This window comes from Leptosomus discolor, chromosome 3 (assembly GCF_034619465.1).
Source record: "Leptosomus discolor isolate bLepDis1 chromosome 3, bLepDis1.hap2, whole genome shotgun sequence".
In the NCBI taxonomy this organism is placed as follows: Eukaryota; Metazoa; Chordata; class Aves; order Leptosomiformes; family Leptosomidae; genus Leptosomus; species Leptosomus discolor.
Genome location: NC_141393.1, coordinates 42,943,039 through 42,961,763, shown reverse-complemented (window position 1 = coordinate 42,961,763; position 18,725 = coordinate 42,943,039). Strand labels below are relative to the sequence as shown.

Sequence of the window (18,725 nt, the reverse complement as noted above, 5' to 3'; positions counted from 1 at the left end):
TCTGTGACACCATCCTACACAAGGTATGAATCAGAACGTGGCTTCATCTCATCTTTTTCACAGGGAAAACATCTGTCACTGCCCAGAAGCTGCCATCCAAAGAACGGTCTGTTTGGTTTTTGTCATTATTGATGTTTCTTGAGCTGCCCTCACTACCCACTTTTTTTCCTCCTAAATCTTACTGAATCTTTCCTCTCAATTTTGAGGTATATGGAAAATCTCACCTTCTTTCCCAGCTTGCATACAGACAAGCAGTGCTTTCAGAGTCTGCACTGGGTTTTCTAGAGCAATTGAACCACAGGATTGAAATAGATGGAGAAAATAATATTTACATCCTATCAAGCATCAAATTCTTCCTTCCTGCCATACATCCTTCCTGCTGCCCTCATGCAAAGAATTCACTGCTCAGATCTTAATTGGCTCCATCTCTGACATCTGAAACCTCTCCTTGCTAGGGAGAAATAATTTCATTACTGAAAACACAGCAGAGCTGCTGGGCTTCTCTGCAACCTAACTGAATTAAAGTAATGAGAAGATAAATGCAAGGGGGTTGCTTTCAGAGGCGAGAAAACGTCAATTTGCAAAGAGGATTCAAGGAACAGTGGCAAGTGCAAGGCTTCCAAGAAACATGTTTCCTTTGTCATGCCTTTCTTCTGCATGAGTCACACATCTCTGGGTCACACCTTCAGATGGGGTAAGTGCCAGCTGCTCCTGGACATCAGTGGGATTTACACTAATTGAAAACGAGGAGTAAATGGGGCAGTCTAATGGACAAGCTCCGATAATATTGCTGCAGTGGCATTTACGCCCCGCCTATTTGCCAAAGGATACATCCCTACACTACAGCCAGCAAAATGTCTGCAGGTAAAATGGAGGCTGCATTTGCTCTCAGGAGGGCAGTAAACTCCAGCAGTTGTGTGCACATCAGCTGGCACAAGAGCATCTGGAATTACTCCCTTCAGTTTCCTCAAAAGGTTTCAAATCAAAGTGTTGGCATGGAGGTCCCAAAGTGTTTAGGACCTAAGGGGTGTTAAGGAGCTGGAGTGAACAAATGACAAAACCATCAAGGAACATCTCTTCCTCTCAATTTCAAATGAAAATTGCACTTTATAGAAGGGTGGTTTCAATGCCCACAGAACAAATGGACAGAGAACAGGACACTGAATCAAACAAAGGTGGGAGGGAAAAGGGGCTTTTGTGGACGAATTTTTAACACATCTGCTTTGATATAAGCCTTCCCATATGTTATGTTAGGCTAGAACTAGCCTTCTGCAGGGACATGTTATTACCCTAAATGCTGACATACTGAGTAGTGATCTTCACGGTGACACAGGAAGAATGGCACAGTATCACTGATGCACATTTTGTCTGCAATGGAAGTCACAATTCAAGTGCTGCATATTCTCCAGTTCCTTCACAAAAGAGCATGTAAGTCTTTTCTCCAGGGTCAAAAAAGAAGTCAGTTTCTAATATTTGCAAGTGGTTCAAGTATCCAACCTCTTTCCACTTGCCTGATAAGAAAACACAACTCTTGCTAACATGCTTCAGAGGGTAGCATTGGCAGTAACAAAGCAAAGTAAAGCATGCCTGTTATATATCAGGCAGCAACAGTTGATGTACCTCCTTGCAGAGTAAAACAAACGTGTTGCAATAATCTAAACTTTACTGCCAAAGAGTCACTTTATTTTCTTCCTTTCCTCCCCTAAAATACGGCGACTTCCCCATTTGATTTCAATAAACTGTCTTCAACTGTCAATTGCCATGGTGCATAGGTCAGCAGGGACTGCTGAAGAACAGTGTGATGTAATCCTTCCACTTAGGGGCTAATGAATAAGTCTAGTGTTTCTTGCCAAGACACACAGACAGGTCTCAACTATGTGACGTAGGATATCCCAGATTAGAGAAAAAATAGCATCAGGAGACTCTGACACACTGTAAAATTGCCTCTACTTGCAATCTTCAGTAGGTCTGAGATAAAATGACATTGTGCTGTAAAAGCTAACACGAATGATTCATGTGCATTCTGTGGGGAGAAGAGAGGGTGCATGTCCTGGATCTGTGGGATGCTGATTACACTATCCAAATTCTTCAAGGGATTCTGCAACATTTGTGGCTCACCGTCAGTGAAGCAGTCCAGTCCAAATGTAATATTGTCGATAGCAATGTCAGCTTGGGAATTCCAGCCCCAGGTTGCCAGGAGTTGCAGCTGAAACCTTTGCAATGAGACAGAAGTTTTAGAGAAGACAGACAAAGGGGCAGGGGGGGAAAACCCCCTAAAAATACAACGTTCCCTTATCATCGAATCATGATCATCAGTATTTAGAATGCTTCCTCCAGACAAGCCTTGCTAAGCAGCCAGAATACCTTGCTAGAAATCTTATACACCACATATCAACAGGTAATAAGGACAACCAACATTCATATAATGCCACATTTCATGGGGAACAAGAATGAGAGCCCTGCTTCCCCTGCTATCTGCACACACATGTGGAAACACAAGCTACTGTCCCTCACTAATAATTATACACAGACAACCATCCTTATTCAATTGCTATAAACAGTCAAAGAATTAGATATCTGCAAATGGGAAGGAAAAAAAGAATCTCCTTCTTTCCATCCCCAAAGAAATAGCCAGAACGAAAAATAAACAGAACAACAATATCTGAATAGATAGGAATCTTGGGCCTGATCCTCAGCCAGTGTAACTCAACAAGGTGACTTGAGTTCATTTTAGCTGAAGTTCAGGACACTTTAAATTTCAGCCATAACTCCCTGAAGTGTTTGCCTTCTGGGCTGTCTCATCTTTTTCTACCATGACCAGGTGTACAGCTACTTATCTAGGAGGTCTGTCATGTCCCATGTGCACTGCCATGTTCTGAATTCACAAGGAAGAAAGAAAATGGGCTGAAGGATCGTCTTCTAATGGATAGGACTGAACTGTTTTTCATTAACTTTCAGAAATAAACAGATGTCTCATGTCCAGTCCATTTAGAGCTTATTAAAAGCATATGGACAGGACCTCTACTGCTGTCATGGTGAACTTCAATGATGATTTATGAGAGATCAAGTAACTGACCTGCCTGACACACTGATCGTTCAGCCTAGGAACACATCCCAAATTAGTGGCAATAAAGTATGTGTGCATATTCCACCCCCCAGCCAAATGTTTGTCCATATCCACAGTTAATTAACGATGCTCAGCTGCATCAAAATCTTTAGGGATAAGATGTTTTTACCACAGCTCAGGAATGGCCCCTTGTGCTTAAATTAAAGCATTCACACCTACAGGATCTGAGCGGTCTGGGAGGAAGTGTTGGTGTAGCAAATGCAAATCAAGGGTCTCTTGAATGACCACTCTCTTAGTTACGGGGTTAGCAGGGGAATTTGCCATTAGCTCCCCTTCCTACAGAAACCTGCCTTTTTACTAGCAGGTTTAGCAATACTTTTTTGTTTTCAGTCCTTGTACATAAGTCCACTGACACAAGACAATAATTCTCCCAGCCATTTGATGGAAGAGAAAGTCACAACACCCTGAGCCCAGGACCAGGGCCCTTCTAGGATCCACAGTCATAGATACAGCACCACAGCCTACCCCTTACTTAAGGCACCTCACGTGCCAGTATACCCTTGATCAGGTCAATCTGCTCCACCTGGTCCATGGAGTCAGAGCAGGAGAGGGTCCATGGCACTGCACTACAAGGTACATTTCTGCTCCAGCCGAGTACAAGTGGGAGCCTAGGGAATGACCCCCTAGCCCTGTGCATGAGAATAAACATCTCATAAGCTCCAGGCTCTGTATGCCTCCCCTTCCTCCTAACTTCAGAAAAAGGTGAGGAATTTGCCTTTTGAACTCTGTGCTGTTAGCCAAAGGGGTTTCCAGTGTTCCTGCTCATTGAGCTCATTTTGCTGACTCCAGCATGTTACACTCTCCAGCTCTCTGATGTCTGGTCTTCTGCCTGCCTGATTTTCTTCTGATAGCAGCCTTTTTCCCTGTGTGTGTAAACCAAGCGAGTGAATTTGCCAGCTGATCACCAGAAGCAGTTTTCCAAGTAGCTAGATGCCCAGCTGGGAGGCTGATCAGCAAACTGTGTAGTTTGTTTTCCTTCTCACCTAAGAAATAAATTTACTGGAGGAAGCTGTTACTAAAAACTACTTATGTATCCCCTCCATGGCCTCCTCCTTCTATCCACTAAGGCTTCTCTACTTCTGGCCCCATCAAACCATTCATGTCCCACTACAGCAACTATTTGTGTTGCAATTTGTGTCTACCCCTTCTCCTTGTGTGATCTGTCCCCTCCCACCCACTTTGCTACTCGCTATCATCCTTTCAAGGAATCGGGGAAAGAATATAGCCCTGTCATACAGCAAGAGAAGGACAGGAGTTTCCCAAAGATTCAAGATACAGGAAAATAACATGCCACCCCAAATGCTGTATTAAAAAATTCCTTAAGCACAGTGTTGCTGGAGTTTGCATTACCAAGGAAAGCTGCCAGCACCTGCAAATACACAGAAAAGTCATTCAGGGACGTTTACACCAAACTGTACTAAGATTGTACAGCTAAGTTCACCATATGCCACTGTTTACAATTGTTTACAACTTCGATTTTAAACCAATTTAGGCTGAACTTTTCTATTTTGGGTGGTTTGGTATGACTTGCCTAGCAGTCAAAACGTTTTGCCAGCGTTGATGGTGAGGCAATGCGGTGATTCATCATTTTGACCATGTTTGAAAATGCTGACAACTTTTTAAGTGCTCTGTGCTACCAGGTATTGGAAGTGGGATCTAAAATTTGCGAGGAAGACTGTCACATGGCAGGGATGAGGTTTTTTCCATTTGAATGAGAATCTATTCAAATTTTAATAAAATGACGTTGAAAATTTAAAATCCCTGTCACTTTGCTGCCTGGTAGAATTTTTTTAGTCCTTCAGTCTCCTCTTCCCTGGATATCACAGAACAACAGAATGACAGAATCACAGACTGGCAGGTGTTGGAAGGGACCTTGAAAGATCATCTAGTCCAACCCCCCCTGCCAGAGCAGGACCACCTAGAGCAGGTCATACAGGACTGCATCCAGGTGGGTTTTGATTATCTCCAAGGAAGGAGATTCCACAACCTCCCTGGGCAGCCTGTTCCAGTGCTCTGTCACCCTCAGAGCAAAGAAGATTTTCCTCATGTTGAGGCAGAACTTCCTGTGCTCCAGTTTGTGCCTGTTGCCCCTTGTCCTGTCTCTGGGCACCACTGAGAAGAGCCTGGCCCCATCCTCTTGACACCTGCCCTTTAGATATTTATAACTGTTGATAAGGTCCCCTCTCAGTCTCCTCTTCTCCAGGTTAAAGACCCCCAGGTCTCTCAGCCTTTCCTCAAAAGAGAGATGCTCCCGTCCCCTCATCATCTTAGTAGCCCTCCGCTGGACTCTCTCCAGTAGTTCCCTGTCCCTCTTGAACTGGGGGGCCCAGAACTGAACATAATACTCCAGATGTGGCCTCATTAGAGCAGAGTAGAGGGGGAGGAGAACCTCCCTCGACCTGCTGGCCACACTCTTCTTAATGCACCCCAGGTTGTCATTGGCCTTCTTGGCCACAAGGGCCCATTGCTGGCTCATGGGTAACCTGCTGCCCACCAGAACTCCCTGGTCCTTCTCCACAGAGCTGCTCTCCAGCAGGTCAACCCCCAACCTGTGCTGGTGCATGGGGTTATTCCTCCCCAAGTGCAGGACCCTACACTTGCCCTTATTGAACCTCATTAGGTTCCTCTCCACCCAGCTCTCCAGCCTGTCGAGGTCTTGCTGAATGGCAGCACAGCCTTCTGGCATGTCAGCCACTCCTCCCAGTTTAGTATCATCACCAAACTTGCTGAGGGTGCACTCTGTCCCTTCATCCAAGTCGCTGATGAACATACTGAATAAGATCCCGTACTGACCCCTGGGGAACACCACTACCCACAGGCCTCCAACTAGACTCAGCATCACTGATCACAATTCTCTGAGCGCTGTCCTTCAGCCAGTTCTCAATCCATCTCACTGTCCACTCGTCTATCCCACAGTTCCCTAGCTTACCTATAAGGATGTGGTGGGAGGCAATATCAAAAACTTTGCTAAAGTCAAGGTAGACCACATCCACTGCTTTCCCCTCATCCACCCAGCCAGTCATGCCATCATAGAAGGCTATCAGGTTGGTCAGGCATGATTTCCCCTTGGTGAATCCATGCTGACTACTCCTGATAATCTTCTTTTCCTCCACCTGTTTAGAGAAAACAGCCAGAATGAGCTGTTCCATCACCTTTCCAGGGATGGAGGTGAGGCTGACTGGTCTGTAGTTACCCGGATCCTCCTTCTTGCCCTTTTTGAAGATTGGAGCGACATTGGCTTTCCTCCAGTCCTCAGGCACCTCTCCTGTCCTCCATGACCTGTCAAAGAGGATGGAGAGTGGCTCAGCAGTAACATCTGCCAGCTCCCTCAGCACTCACATCGGGGCACATGGATTTGTGAGTGTCCAGTCGGGCTAGGAGATCCCTAACCCAATTCTCCTTGACCAAGTGGTAGTCTTCCTTCCTCCAGACTTCCTCTCCTACCTTCAAGGTCTGGGATTCCTGAGGACCAGCCTGAGCAGTAAAGACTGAAGCAAAGAAGGCATTCAGTAACTCTGCCTTCTCCATATCCTCCATCACCAGGGTACCCCCCTCGTTCAGCAGGGGGCCCACATTTTCCCTGGTCTTCCTTTTGCTACTGATATATTTGAAGAATCCCTTCTTATTGTCTTTGACGTCCCCAGCCAGACTTAATTCCAACCGGGCTTTAGCCTTCCTCATTGCATCCCTGCATAGCCTGACAACCTTCCTATATTCCTCCCAAGTGGCCGGTCCCTAATTTCTTCAAGTCTAGGGTAAATGGCAGTGCTGTTAGAACAGTGTCAAGTTCTGCTTCAGCTACGTGAAGTGAGAACTGCCCTTCCAAATTAATGGCCACACTTTTTCTTCCCCAGCCCTTCTTTCTTTTGCTGATCCTGGCAAACAGGAGAAAAAAAAAAAGCTGCCTAAGTTGAATCCAAGGAGAATAATCTGAGGACCTCCCTGGGAACTTTACAGCAGGGGAGCTTGGACTTGGTGTGTTTGGGGGTTGGACTTGTGATCTATGGAGAGAAACAAATAGCCAATCAAACAGGAAGACTGGGAATAAACCTGTACTGTAGGTCTGGAATAATTGAAATAAAAGTCTACAAGAGATAACTAGGAAGAGAAGGGAATGGAAGTGCAGGGAAGGGTGTCACACTTAATAAGAAAACCAACACACAGCGACATACCACCTGCTGGAAGAGAGATGGAGACAAGAAGCAGGGAAGAGTTCTGAGAGGGAAATTATGACTTGAAGTATGAGACATATAAAATGGGTTCACAAATAAGAGGTTGAAGGAGAATGAAGAGAGACCAAGTATATGAAAACAAGGAAGAAAGGCACTGAGTGCTCACAGAAGCAGGTGAGATGGGACAGAAGGAGCAGAGCATGGAAAGAACAAGGCAAGAGGCCTGGGATGGAGCCCATGTCTTGGGAGCACAAAGACAAGGTTTCCTCACTTGGGGCAAACAGCTGCAATAGCTTCCAGCAAAGTGTGTGCTGCTTCTGATTCTGTTATAGATCAGCACAGCAAATGACAACTTACTACTTCTGTTAGTCACTTGGCTACCTCAGGTAGCGCAGGTCTGTTTTCTAGATTGAACGGTTCCAGCCTCACTCACACTGATTGTGCCACATCAGTTTTAAATTTGTTTGAAAATGGCAAACAAAAATCTTACATGAAGTGAAACAAGATAGAACTACTTGAAACAGACTGTCATAATACATGCATGCATGACCTACCTATTTGTTTCATTTTGTCAAAATGCTCAACTCTTTCAAGCATTGCGGTATTTGTATAACAGGTTTTTTCATGCAGTGCTGGCTAGTGGTCACTAAAGCCCCTTGCTGTCCAGTCCCTCCTGCCACAGAAAATCCATTTTGCTTCAGAACCGAGGGCTGATGAAGAAATCTGAGGCTTCAAGGGATGAGCATAAGAGACCTTATATCAGAGGAGGCAGAAGGTCTTAAACACCTCTGAAGAGTCCCTAGGACTCTGCTGTGGTTAGGTCCACGTGAAAGTGCCTGGGGAAAAGAGTTATTCTGGACAAACCCACTGGCATACTTTACACACGCAGAACTAAAGAGATGCTAATCCACAAGGCTCCAGAATGTGTCAGACAAGAATATTAAATATAATGCCAGCACGCAGACCTAACCTATCCTATCTTAAAGGAATAAAACTCATGGCAAAGGTGTGTATGGTGAACACATGATAATGCTGAGACCAAACGTAATCATTAAATTAAACTAGAAAGAGGGTGGAACAACATTTTCGCTCTTCAAGTTTTACTGCTGTCTGGGTCTGAATGCTATCACTTCCAGACCCGTAACACTTAGTCTTTTACACAAAGATGCAGAGAATATTTGAAGTTAAAAGGAATCCCCTCAGATCTTCTAATCCATGAAGTTTTGAGATGCTATTTCTTGCCAATATTAGGTAGATATTTTTCCACTTATAATATTCACTGTATAGATTTTGAGATTTTTTTATCTTAAGTGTCATGTGAAACAGGCGTTCTCAGGAAGATGCAAAAAACCAGACTGGAGCAATTTAAAAATCATTTGTGCTGTTTAAAATAACCAGATGCCAACACCAGCTACATGGCTTGAGATTGAATGACACTGGGTGAGGGAGGAGAAATACCTGATTAAAATTATATTGCATTGAAATTCTTTGAATCTTCAATATTTGACTTCATTTGAAAAGCAGTATCACACCATATTTTCACATCTAAAACTTTAGTGAAAACTTTAGTCCAAGGCTGATTTGGGCAATGGTCTTTTCCTGAGATTGTTGCATCAGTGATGTGGCCATGAATGATCTCCTGTTGCCTAGGCTGCTCCGACGCAGATCCTAGACTAGACAGTTGTATTGGCTAAACTGCGGATTTACCACTCATTTGACTCACATGGCTGTGTGAGTACAAAGTGCAGCTATGTTAATATAGCTGTTCCCCTACTGGGAGCACTTTGCCACTGTGTGTATACGGGCTTTCTCAGGTTGGTAAAATGTTTCTAGTACAGACACTTCCTGTTCCCAATACCTAAGCACTGTTTGAGGCCACATGGAAGTACAGACACACAGTACAGGCTTGTGCACAGCTAAACTGTGTATGTGCACAAAGATATGCATGTACGACAGAATACTTCCTCAGCAAGCAGAATTGCAGAACTCCTGTAATCTTTTCAGTAGAAATGGCCCTGGAAGAAGGCAAGAATGAAAGTGATGCTTTACAACAAAGACAGTAACAATTCACCAAATCTGTAGGGATGACCCTGGATGCTGCCGGTGGAGCTCTTACCGGTTCTGAAGCACTGGCATTGGTAAGGTGATGAGAAACCAGTGGTCACTCCAGCTCCCTGCCCTTTCCCACATTGGCGAGATGACTTGAGCTCCTTTTATCTCTTCCCTGACAGAGAAGGAGACAGTACCATTGTAGCTACCAAAAACACGCACTGAGAATTGGATCTGTAATAGAAGAAGAGAAAAAGAATGGTATCCTGTGATGAAAAGGGAAAGGTACTCACTTTTCCCCTCCCTGGAGATTTGAGACAGCAAAAACTTTGCTCCTGTGTCAAACTCTTTAATCATGCACACCACTAAGCCCCCTCCCCATTACTTGTGTGTGACTCATCACTGTTCCTAGAACAGAATTTTCTCGGTGGAGACCCTGACTGACACTCCTGTTGGGCAGCTGTTCTCCAGCCACTGACGACACTATCCATGGCCTCAGATGTCATCTGGGTGAGAGCACATTGCTTTCCTTGTTATGTCCTTCAGGAACAAAGAGTAGTAAAGCAAAGAAACTCTAAAAATGCTTTGTCACTAAATGCTTCCACTAGAGTTAGGTTATTGCAGAAAAACACTCCTAACTGCATTCCTCTTCAGCTGTTCTCACCAGCTTAAAGATTCCTGTGAAAGGGTTTGAAACACAGGTTAAATCTTTTAAGGATTCCCATTGTAAACACCACGGTTAATGTGTTGCACTGATACGGCTCAATCTATACACAGGCACCATACAGGTCACAAAAGCACTCTAAGGGGAGAGCTGCCCTGCCCCAAATGCCTTGAAATGAGGAATTAGGCTGTCCCTAGAGGCAGGAAACCTCAATCCATATACTTGCTCCTAGTCATAGGCACCATCTGGACCATAGCACCCATATGACAGGTGAGCAACCTGACCACCAGGCCAAAGAATATTTTGAAGCAGGACTTGTTCCTCTTTCTTTGGAGGAACCACTACCACTTTGCTACTGAGCAAGAGAGAACTGCGATTTCCACCACTGCTTTAGGCACCCAGCTGCTCTCAGTTTTACAGAGATCATCAGCAGGAAAGGGAGCGCACATATGTATGCGCTGCAAAGAGCAACCACAGGAAGTTCCTTGCTCCTGAAGTGTAGGTTCAAATCCTTGCCAGTGGAGGAGAGAATCGGTCCAGATCTCCTGTGACCTGCACACCATAACCAACAGTTACTGCTTTTCCTCCTTCTGGTTTTGTAAACCTAGCTCCAAGCACATTTTATTTTGTTGGAACTACCCAACAAACTTGACCTGGATTTACAAATGAAAATAAATGCTGAAGTTATATTTTTGACACCTGCACTGTGTTTCTTTTGCCAACTCTAATTATGAGGCATAAGAGCTTTCCCCTAGCAGGCCTGGACTCCAGCTCAAGCTTGCAGCTTAATTTTCCTAAGCGTTATGAGTAAAATATTATTTAATATTTTTAATTCCAGAATCTCAAGCTCCCCTTATTCTTTGTAGACATCTGGGCTGAAGGCAGATTATGTGACTTTATCCATGCCAGGTTGCCCTCACTTTTTGAAATTCCTGAAGAATGTGAACAGAAGTTTATCTTCATCTATTCCTAGACAATCTAATGCCTACCAACTTCACATGCCTGTTCCCAGTGAAATTGTCAAGTTTGTTAACTCCTACAAAAATATTGCAGAATTTGTGAAGAGAAGTCTCCGCAGCAGGTATACTGAATGGCTCAACAGCCCGGACAGCCAGCTCCATTGCCCACAAAACAAGACCACCCCACACAATTCAGGTGCCGGGAACTCTTCAGAGGAACAATCAATATGGTTAGCCTGGGGAGTTTTCCCTACTGAGGAGCTGATTTGAGGCTCCTGCTTTCACTTACTGGGGATGCACCTCACGTCTCCTTTCCAGTTTTCAACAAGCAGCCAGCTAGGCGGCATAACCAGCTCTTCTGCTTTCCAGCGTTCCATGGAGCGTGCAGAGGCTGAGGAGAATAGGCTAACTGTGCAAACAGTGCCTACAGCCTGATGATTGACTCCACAAAGGTGCTAAGAGAGAGTGATATACCTGGTAGTTTTCAGTGGCAATACTGGCTGGCAAGATGGTACTGTAAGCCTTGGCCATACCGCTCGTCTGATTACTGTCTGCTCGCAGGTAGAGGAAGTGTCCTGTGAACAGAAAAGTGAATCAGAAAAGACAAGATGATGTTCTGCTTTATTTTATAGGCTCTTGAGATAATTTAACATCATTGTGCTGAAGCACAGTGTGAGTAAGACGACAAGCATGACTTGAGAGCAAATCTATTAGTGTGGATATAATAAGCATGCTGGTAGGTTTCAGCAGCACAGAAGTTGGCATCCCAAACCCTTTCCTGGAACATGAGTGCATAAACCTCAGACACCACTCAAGTATCTTCTTCTACAGTGAACTCCTGATCAGCCCTATTTCTTACACCATTAGCATCAATGATTCTTGCTGAGACAAACACTGGCCTGGAAGACATTATTTGTAGTCTGTGTTCACAGGGACAGTTTATATAAGCTCTCAACAGACAAACAGGACACTCATATGGACACCCTTCCTTTTCACAGGAAACTGTGAGGCAAGACTCATCTATGCTAAGGCTTCTGACTTTCTACCTGAACATGTGAGGGTCTGGCCACCCTCCTTCTTATATATCAAGCTGAACGTTCTGGGAATTACCTGAATCCTTTTTTACGGTGGTATTCTATGGCACAGAATGTATATGATCACTTGGTCTTGGGATATGCTTACAAGTGATGCTCTTCCTAACCCACTGGCAGTCTGGCAAGGGTCTCCAAAAGATATGTTTCTACAAGCTGCCTAGCTCTGTTGGGCAATTTTTACCTTCTGATGCAGCAGCTGTCATGTTGCTGCTGAAGTACTCCGCAATCGCATAGCTCACCAGAGGAAGAAGTGGGTAAGAAGCATATACAGAGAAAAAGAATTCATTATGTAATCTTTTAAGGTGAAGGAGAATCCTAGACTCTGGCAGTTTCATGTTAAAGTTTGTTGCAGAACTTGTTTCATATAAAGTTGCAAATCATATTCAAAAGTTAATTTGAGCTACGTTTAAAGTTGTTACAGATAATACTGATGCTAAAGTTCATTTGGCACTGATGCTGAAATTTTTAAACCAATTTTAAAAACCTGAGTTCAAGGCTATCGTATATATACAGACACACACACACATACACAAAGAGAGTGAGAGAGAGCTATGAGGAACCTACCACCAGTGGCTTGCAAAGCAGACCCTACAAACGAGTTATCTTGAATCATTTCAGTAAAGCTCCGAATAGACCAAGGAGATGCTGCAATTTCATTCAGTGTCCAGCCACACGGACCCTCTTCAAAAGAGCAATGTGAGCCCTCTGGAAGACTGTCTACAATGCAGAACAAAAAAAAAGCAGGAAAATAGAAGAAACTTGATTATGGAAGAACACAAACGACAGCAAAAGTCAAAACTCGTTGTGGCTGAGCTATCCAACCTGTGCTACACAGTTTTCAATGTCAAAATATTAGTAGATCTCATGCTTATTTCCAGAATCACCATCAGAAACCCCACACTTTGCTTCTGGAGATATTTGAGACTTTGCAGTTCTGTCCTGCTTTAGATACTAGAGTACAGAACTGCAGCTCCCACAATCTAAAGAATGGTAAATCACTGCCATATGTTTGTAAAGGCCATGCTGCATATGAAATTGCAGGCATCACAAAGATTTCTGTGTCCACTTAAGGGAAGGCAAATCAACTAATTATTTTAGATCTCTGCCGTTGTACTTGCTACAAAGCTAAATGATGTTTCTTAGCACCACATATACCAAATCAGGGGATTTCTCTGTAATGATGTGCAAGAACTACTGTGAACTGGGATCTTGGAGGGACAGATTTATGACTGTGTTGGTGGCCAGCACAAGAAAGATGGTCAGCACCTTCCACTGAAGGGAGGTTCAGACCTTGGGTCCAGAAGGAATTTCTCACCCAGCTGCAGACATGTAAATAAGATTTTGCCTTTCTCTGAAGTATCAGCAACTCTGAAAGGGAAGTCACTGAGCTCCTTACTGCAATATTTAAAAAACCGAACAAAACCAAAAAAAACCAAAACCATTTTATCCTATATAGGGTGAATTTTCAAAGAGAATCTTGGTATCAGATTAATGTAAATGGGCTAAATTAATTTAGGAGGCAAAATACCGAATTAATCTAGAGATAGAATAAATTTAACTTACTTTTAATTCTAAATTATTTCTTCTAATGGGATGAAGGATCCCATGAAGTGCCATGTACATACCACACCTCGCTCCTTGTTCTTTGGCAGGGCAGTCACTGACGAATTCACAGATTTGTAGGTGGCTGACACAGCCTCCATGAAGGCAGGGCAAGGTGGAGCCTTTGTTGTACATGGAAAGATCTTGGTTTTCTTTATCTAAAGGGAAAACGAGAAAGAAGCCCAGAGACAAACTGCCAGAATGTGCAGGACATTTCATGTGTATCAGCCTTCATGTGTATCAGCCTCCATGTGTAGGACCTCTGAAAGCATCCTTTGGGTGATAAGTGATACTCACCTCTGCTTTTTACCATGTAGGTTTCTACCTAGCATGAGATTTCTGCAGATCACCTCAGCTTTCATGGAGACCAAATTTATTGCTCCTTCCTCTCTCATGTACTGTCTTGTGCTATCTTTAGATAATCGCTTTTGCAGGGGTTTTTTTTTGTGTTTTCTTTCTGTTTTGACAAAGGACCTTGCGGTTTCCTACCATGGTGCGTATGTCAAATTGAGACCTCAGGCTTAACTAACACTTGTGCTGCTGACACATTTCTGTGCCAGCTCTGTGGCACCCAGTGAAGACAGCTTCTTCCCCAGCAAGTCAGCTCATTGTGTATTATATAAAAATATGATGTTTGCTAAAAGATTAATGACTGCAATAAAATTAAATCTCTAATATGATCAAAACCAGTCTCATGATATATTATGAAACAGCTCTGTGAAACTAGTATTCTCTTTTTACATTTGAAGTTTTTTACGTTACACTTAACATTATCTCTACAGTGTCTGCAAAATGGAAGCAATAGCATTATATTAATGCACGAAAAGCAGGAAGTGAAGATGATCATGTCCGCAACCTGCAGGCTGCCCATGCTGACAGACTTATACTTCCAAGAAGCCTAAATGACATTAGCAAGGTTCTGCACATCTACTGAGGATCATTTGCACGACATTCACAACAGGACTGTAAGTGCCAGGTAAAACTGAGGATTTCTGAGATGAGCACTCAGTACTTTGGAGAAAATAATTACATTCCAATAGTTTCATTTTAGACAGAAGTTCTCAGCCTGGCAGTAACAAACAGACCCCATGGAGTGCAGATAAGTGTTTCTTTTCTTTACAGATTTGGAAAATAGAGCCCCAGTACGGAAAAGGCTTTGGTGACACAGAGTAGTCTTTTGTTCTTGATTATTTAAGAAAGAAAAATATTCAATGCTAAAATAATCTAAGCAAAGACTTTTTTACATCCCTGTTGCTGGATGCAGCATAAGCCCTGTTGTTTTCTCATACAAAGATCAAGCAAAGCAAAGCTGAAAAGTAGAGAGGATCACTTAAATCAGTTGTATAATTCTGAGCTTCAGCCCTGCCTTTGGAGCATGTACACACATGTCCATACACATAAAACACATGAAAACGTGCTCTTGACAGGCAAGTACTGCCAGAAATGCCAGAAGAGACTTGGCTTTTGTTTAAACCCCGACTGACTCCCTGATCACACTTATCAGTTTTGGTGAGGGTGCTGCTCTTTTCTGAGTGCGTTTGGCTATTCCAAACCTGACTGTTTCGCAACATACCATGAAAGCAATTCCTGAGTTGCAAGGAGCCCACTGCCAGTACTCCAGCCTCTTGTGCTCCACAGTTAGTATAGAGCAAGGTGATTTTAAAAGGTCTTTCTATTCGGCCAATCTGGGCCATCAGGTATTTCCATTTCATCCTAGAAGACAACAAAGAGCTATCAGACATACACAGAGCACACTGGAATCCATGGAGTCTCTAGCATAAAGATTCTGCACTGTGCCAAGTAGAAGTAATATCATGAATGTAAACTCCAACATAATGAGCAGGTGTTAATATAAAACACATGTTCAGCCTAACAACCTCATGTTCAATTATCTTTGCAGATCTTATTGCTAATGATGAAAAGATCCAACCATTCCCAGTGATTCTTAAATTAAAATGGGGCTTAAATTACCACCAATTTTGGACACACACCCCCATATGTGCCTTCCGCATATAAGGTTTTGTACTGTTTGCTCTTGCAAGTACAGATCAACCAAGCAGCCGCACAAGTCCCTGGATCTCCTCAAGCTAACACTGACAGTGTATGTTCTGGAAGTAAATGTTTGGCCCTAAATGTTTCTTGGCTGTCAAGTCTGAGAAACTTTTTCTGTGAGTTCTCTATCTAATCTCCCAGTTTAACAAGCTAGCATGCACCTACAAAGCAAGGGGAAGAAAAGAAATGGTGTTCCAGAAAATGCAGATGGCTCCAGCAATTTACATTTCATCACAAAACGAATGCCATAGCCCCTAGACAGCAAAGGTTTCTCAATTGTGCAGCATTTGTGGCAGTTCAGAGGAAGACAGCTGGTCCTATGCACTCTAATTTTAAAGATGGTTGTTAGACACTAAATGACAGAGAGAGATACCAAATGGGAATTTTCAAAGTACCTCACTCAAATTGGTCTGATGGAAGTCAGGGTATCCAGGCGTCATTACAAAAATCCAGCAGGGTTCTTGAAAATACTTTTATTTTATTTTTATTTTTAAAAAACTGTCCTTCTGTCTCATGTTAACAAGATAATAAAACACAGTCAAAACCGTATGTTATTATTTTGTAAAGGGGTTGTAGCAAGGATTGTGACAAAGGAGTCCTCTCTAAGTTCTTTTCTGAAAAAAGTACCAGACAGACATAAATTTACCCATGTCCTACATGCTGCTGATGTTGCCAGGGGCACCCTGGATGAGTGATTCTAAGTCAGCACCAGTGACATGGCCAGGAGGCCATGTTGCTCAGGCTTTGCTCCTATTATTACTGTTACATTTGAGAAATGCCTTCAGCTGCCACGAACTGATCATCTAGCCTTCATCCTGCACCAGAAACACATTAGAAGGCAACACCCGGACAACAAATACATCTCTACCAGACACAGTATAGAAATCACAGACCACCTAATTTGCAACTTGGAAAAAAACACAAAGAAACTTTAATTATTTATTGCCCTCTCTGCTTTTGCTTGCCACTGATTAGTTACCTAACTCATTCTTCCCTCCACAAACCAAGTATATACCTTTTTCTGGTAAGAGTTTCTTACTATCCTTTCTATGGCATCTACCCAACCTTCTACTTCCACCATTGTACACACACATAAATACCCACAGATACCCTAAACTCACCTGAAGTTGAGCTTCTCCTATGAAGATGAGCCTCCTTTCATCTCATCAAGATGACCCTCAAGACCCTCCTGCTTTCTGTCTCATCATATCATATTCAATAGGTCAATATAATTTAATTCAGCTTCAGAAATGTCCACAACTGCACCATCTCTACTACTCAACAAAGGAGAACAACTGCTATCCTTTCATGTTGTATTACCATGCAGCTTCAGGAATGTCCAGCACTTATAAATATACCTTATAAATACACTTACAAATATATCCCCCACTGCTACACTGTGGCACGACATCTGCAACCATTCAGAACTGACCCAGAACTGAATCACTTCTGCTACATGACACATTGTTCATCACTCCGTTGCATCCTGTTGGCCAAAAAAATCAATGGGCCTTAATCAAATTTGTTCAGTGAGCCACTGAAGGTAAGAACAGTCTTTAAATCTTTCGAATTTACCTATTAAGCATACTAGACCTTCCAAGCACTGAGACATAGTTCTAGTAACTCCACCAAGTTACAACCCACCTCGCAGCTGAGATCCCAGTATCGTCAGTGTTACCACACTCCTGAGTGCAGAACCTGTAGCACACAGCCTCTGATTCACAACCAGCATCACATTTAGTAGTAGCAACTGAAGAGATTACTGCCCCACAGCTGAAAACAATGACTAGTTCAGCTGCTGCACCTTAATCCTACATGATTTATGAGCCAGACACTTTGGAACTTGCAGCTTATAGCCTGGTATATCAAAATCAATGAAAACCAGTGATGATGTAAGTCAATAACCAACCATCTGAAACGTCAAAACTGAGAAAGACACACTGCCCATTCTGCCTTCTCTGCTGAGAGAACTGCGGCATCTGGTAGAAGAGCAAGGCCACTATCTTAAACCATCACTTGTATGAACTAGAAGCTTTTCTGAGTCAGTGCCCTAAGGTCCTATGAAACATTCTAGTTCTGCACTGAAGTATCTCTAGTACTGAAATTCAACTCCGTTTATAATACCACAGCAAAAGCTGGCAAGCATCCAGAGACCGCAAAAATGACAAGTAGCTTTGCATTATTTGTGTATGGAGTCTCATCATCATCAAGGTATTCCCCTTCAGAGAAAGCCTCGCCCCCAAGACCCAACAGCAGCAAGATTTCTAATGCTGTAAATAATTACACTTTCTTTGCTTGGTTCCACTATCCAAACAGGGGCTAGTCAGAGCCAATTTAATTTTCTTAATGGAATCAGGAACAAAGCCCATTGTCGATCTAACAGAAGATGGATCATTGCAGCAGGCTTCCAGATAAGCAAAGCTTGGCAATACCTTTACTATTGATTTTATGTCAAACCAGATCTCAAGTGACGAGGTAATATTACTCTTCTTCTAAACAGAGATGTTAAAATTTATATGTATGTATGGAAGAGCTATCAGTCTGACATAATTTTGAGAAATTTGCATGGATAGAAAGTTTGCAGTTGCAAGCAACCTGATGCTTAAGGCAAGAGAATTCAAAATTCACCCTGCAAACCTACAATTTCAACTTTTGATTTGTATTTTCAATTTTGGATTTTCATTAGCCTCTAGATCTCCTCTGCTGAGCAGAAGTTTTTCTCCTCCTCTTTACCAATCCTTTTTATGCCATGCCTTTCCATATCCAACAAAGGTAACTGATTGTTAACTTTAAGAAAAGCTTTTAGTATTAAGAACAACAATTTCCTCATGAAGAGTGAAAAATTCAGCAAAGCTGAAGAGGAAAGCTGAAACCTTTTCTGAATTAGGGGGACTCAATGCATGGGTTATTGCACAAAGGTTTGTATGCTAAATGCTTCTAGGCTAAACCAGTGAACACACAAATTAGAAGCTTTACATTACTTTTCTACACACAGGAAGTTGTTGC

At 42.9% G+C, this 18,725-nt stretch overlaps 1 protein-coding gene across 1 annotated transcript in view; it reads right to left on the bottom strand.

Moving 5' to 3' along the window:
• LTK (leukocyte receptor tyrosine kinase) overlaps positions 1–18,725 on the bottom strand; it is a 100,871-nt gene that overhangs the window by 29,273 nt on the left and 52,873 nt on the right. Inside the window, 6 exon segments of the mRNA XM_086462890.1 lie at positions 2,119–2,213; positions 9,416–9,582; positions 11,446–11,546; positions 12,630–12,782; positions 13,691–13,825; positions 15,241–15,380. Of these exon segments, the coding sequence (XP_086319016.1) occupies positions 2,119–2,213; positions 9,416–9,582; positions 11,446–11,546; positions 12,630–12,782; positions 13,691–13,825; positions 15,241–15,380 (791 nt within the window).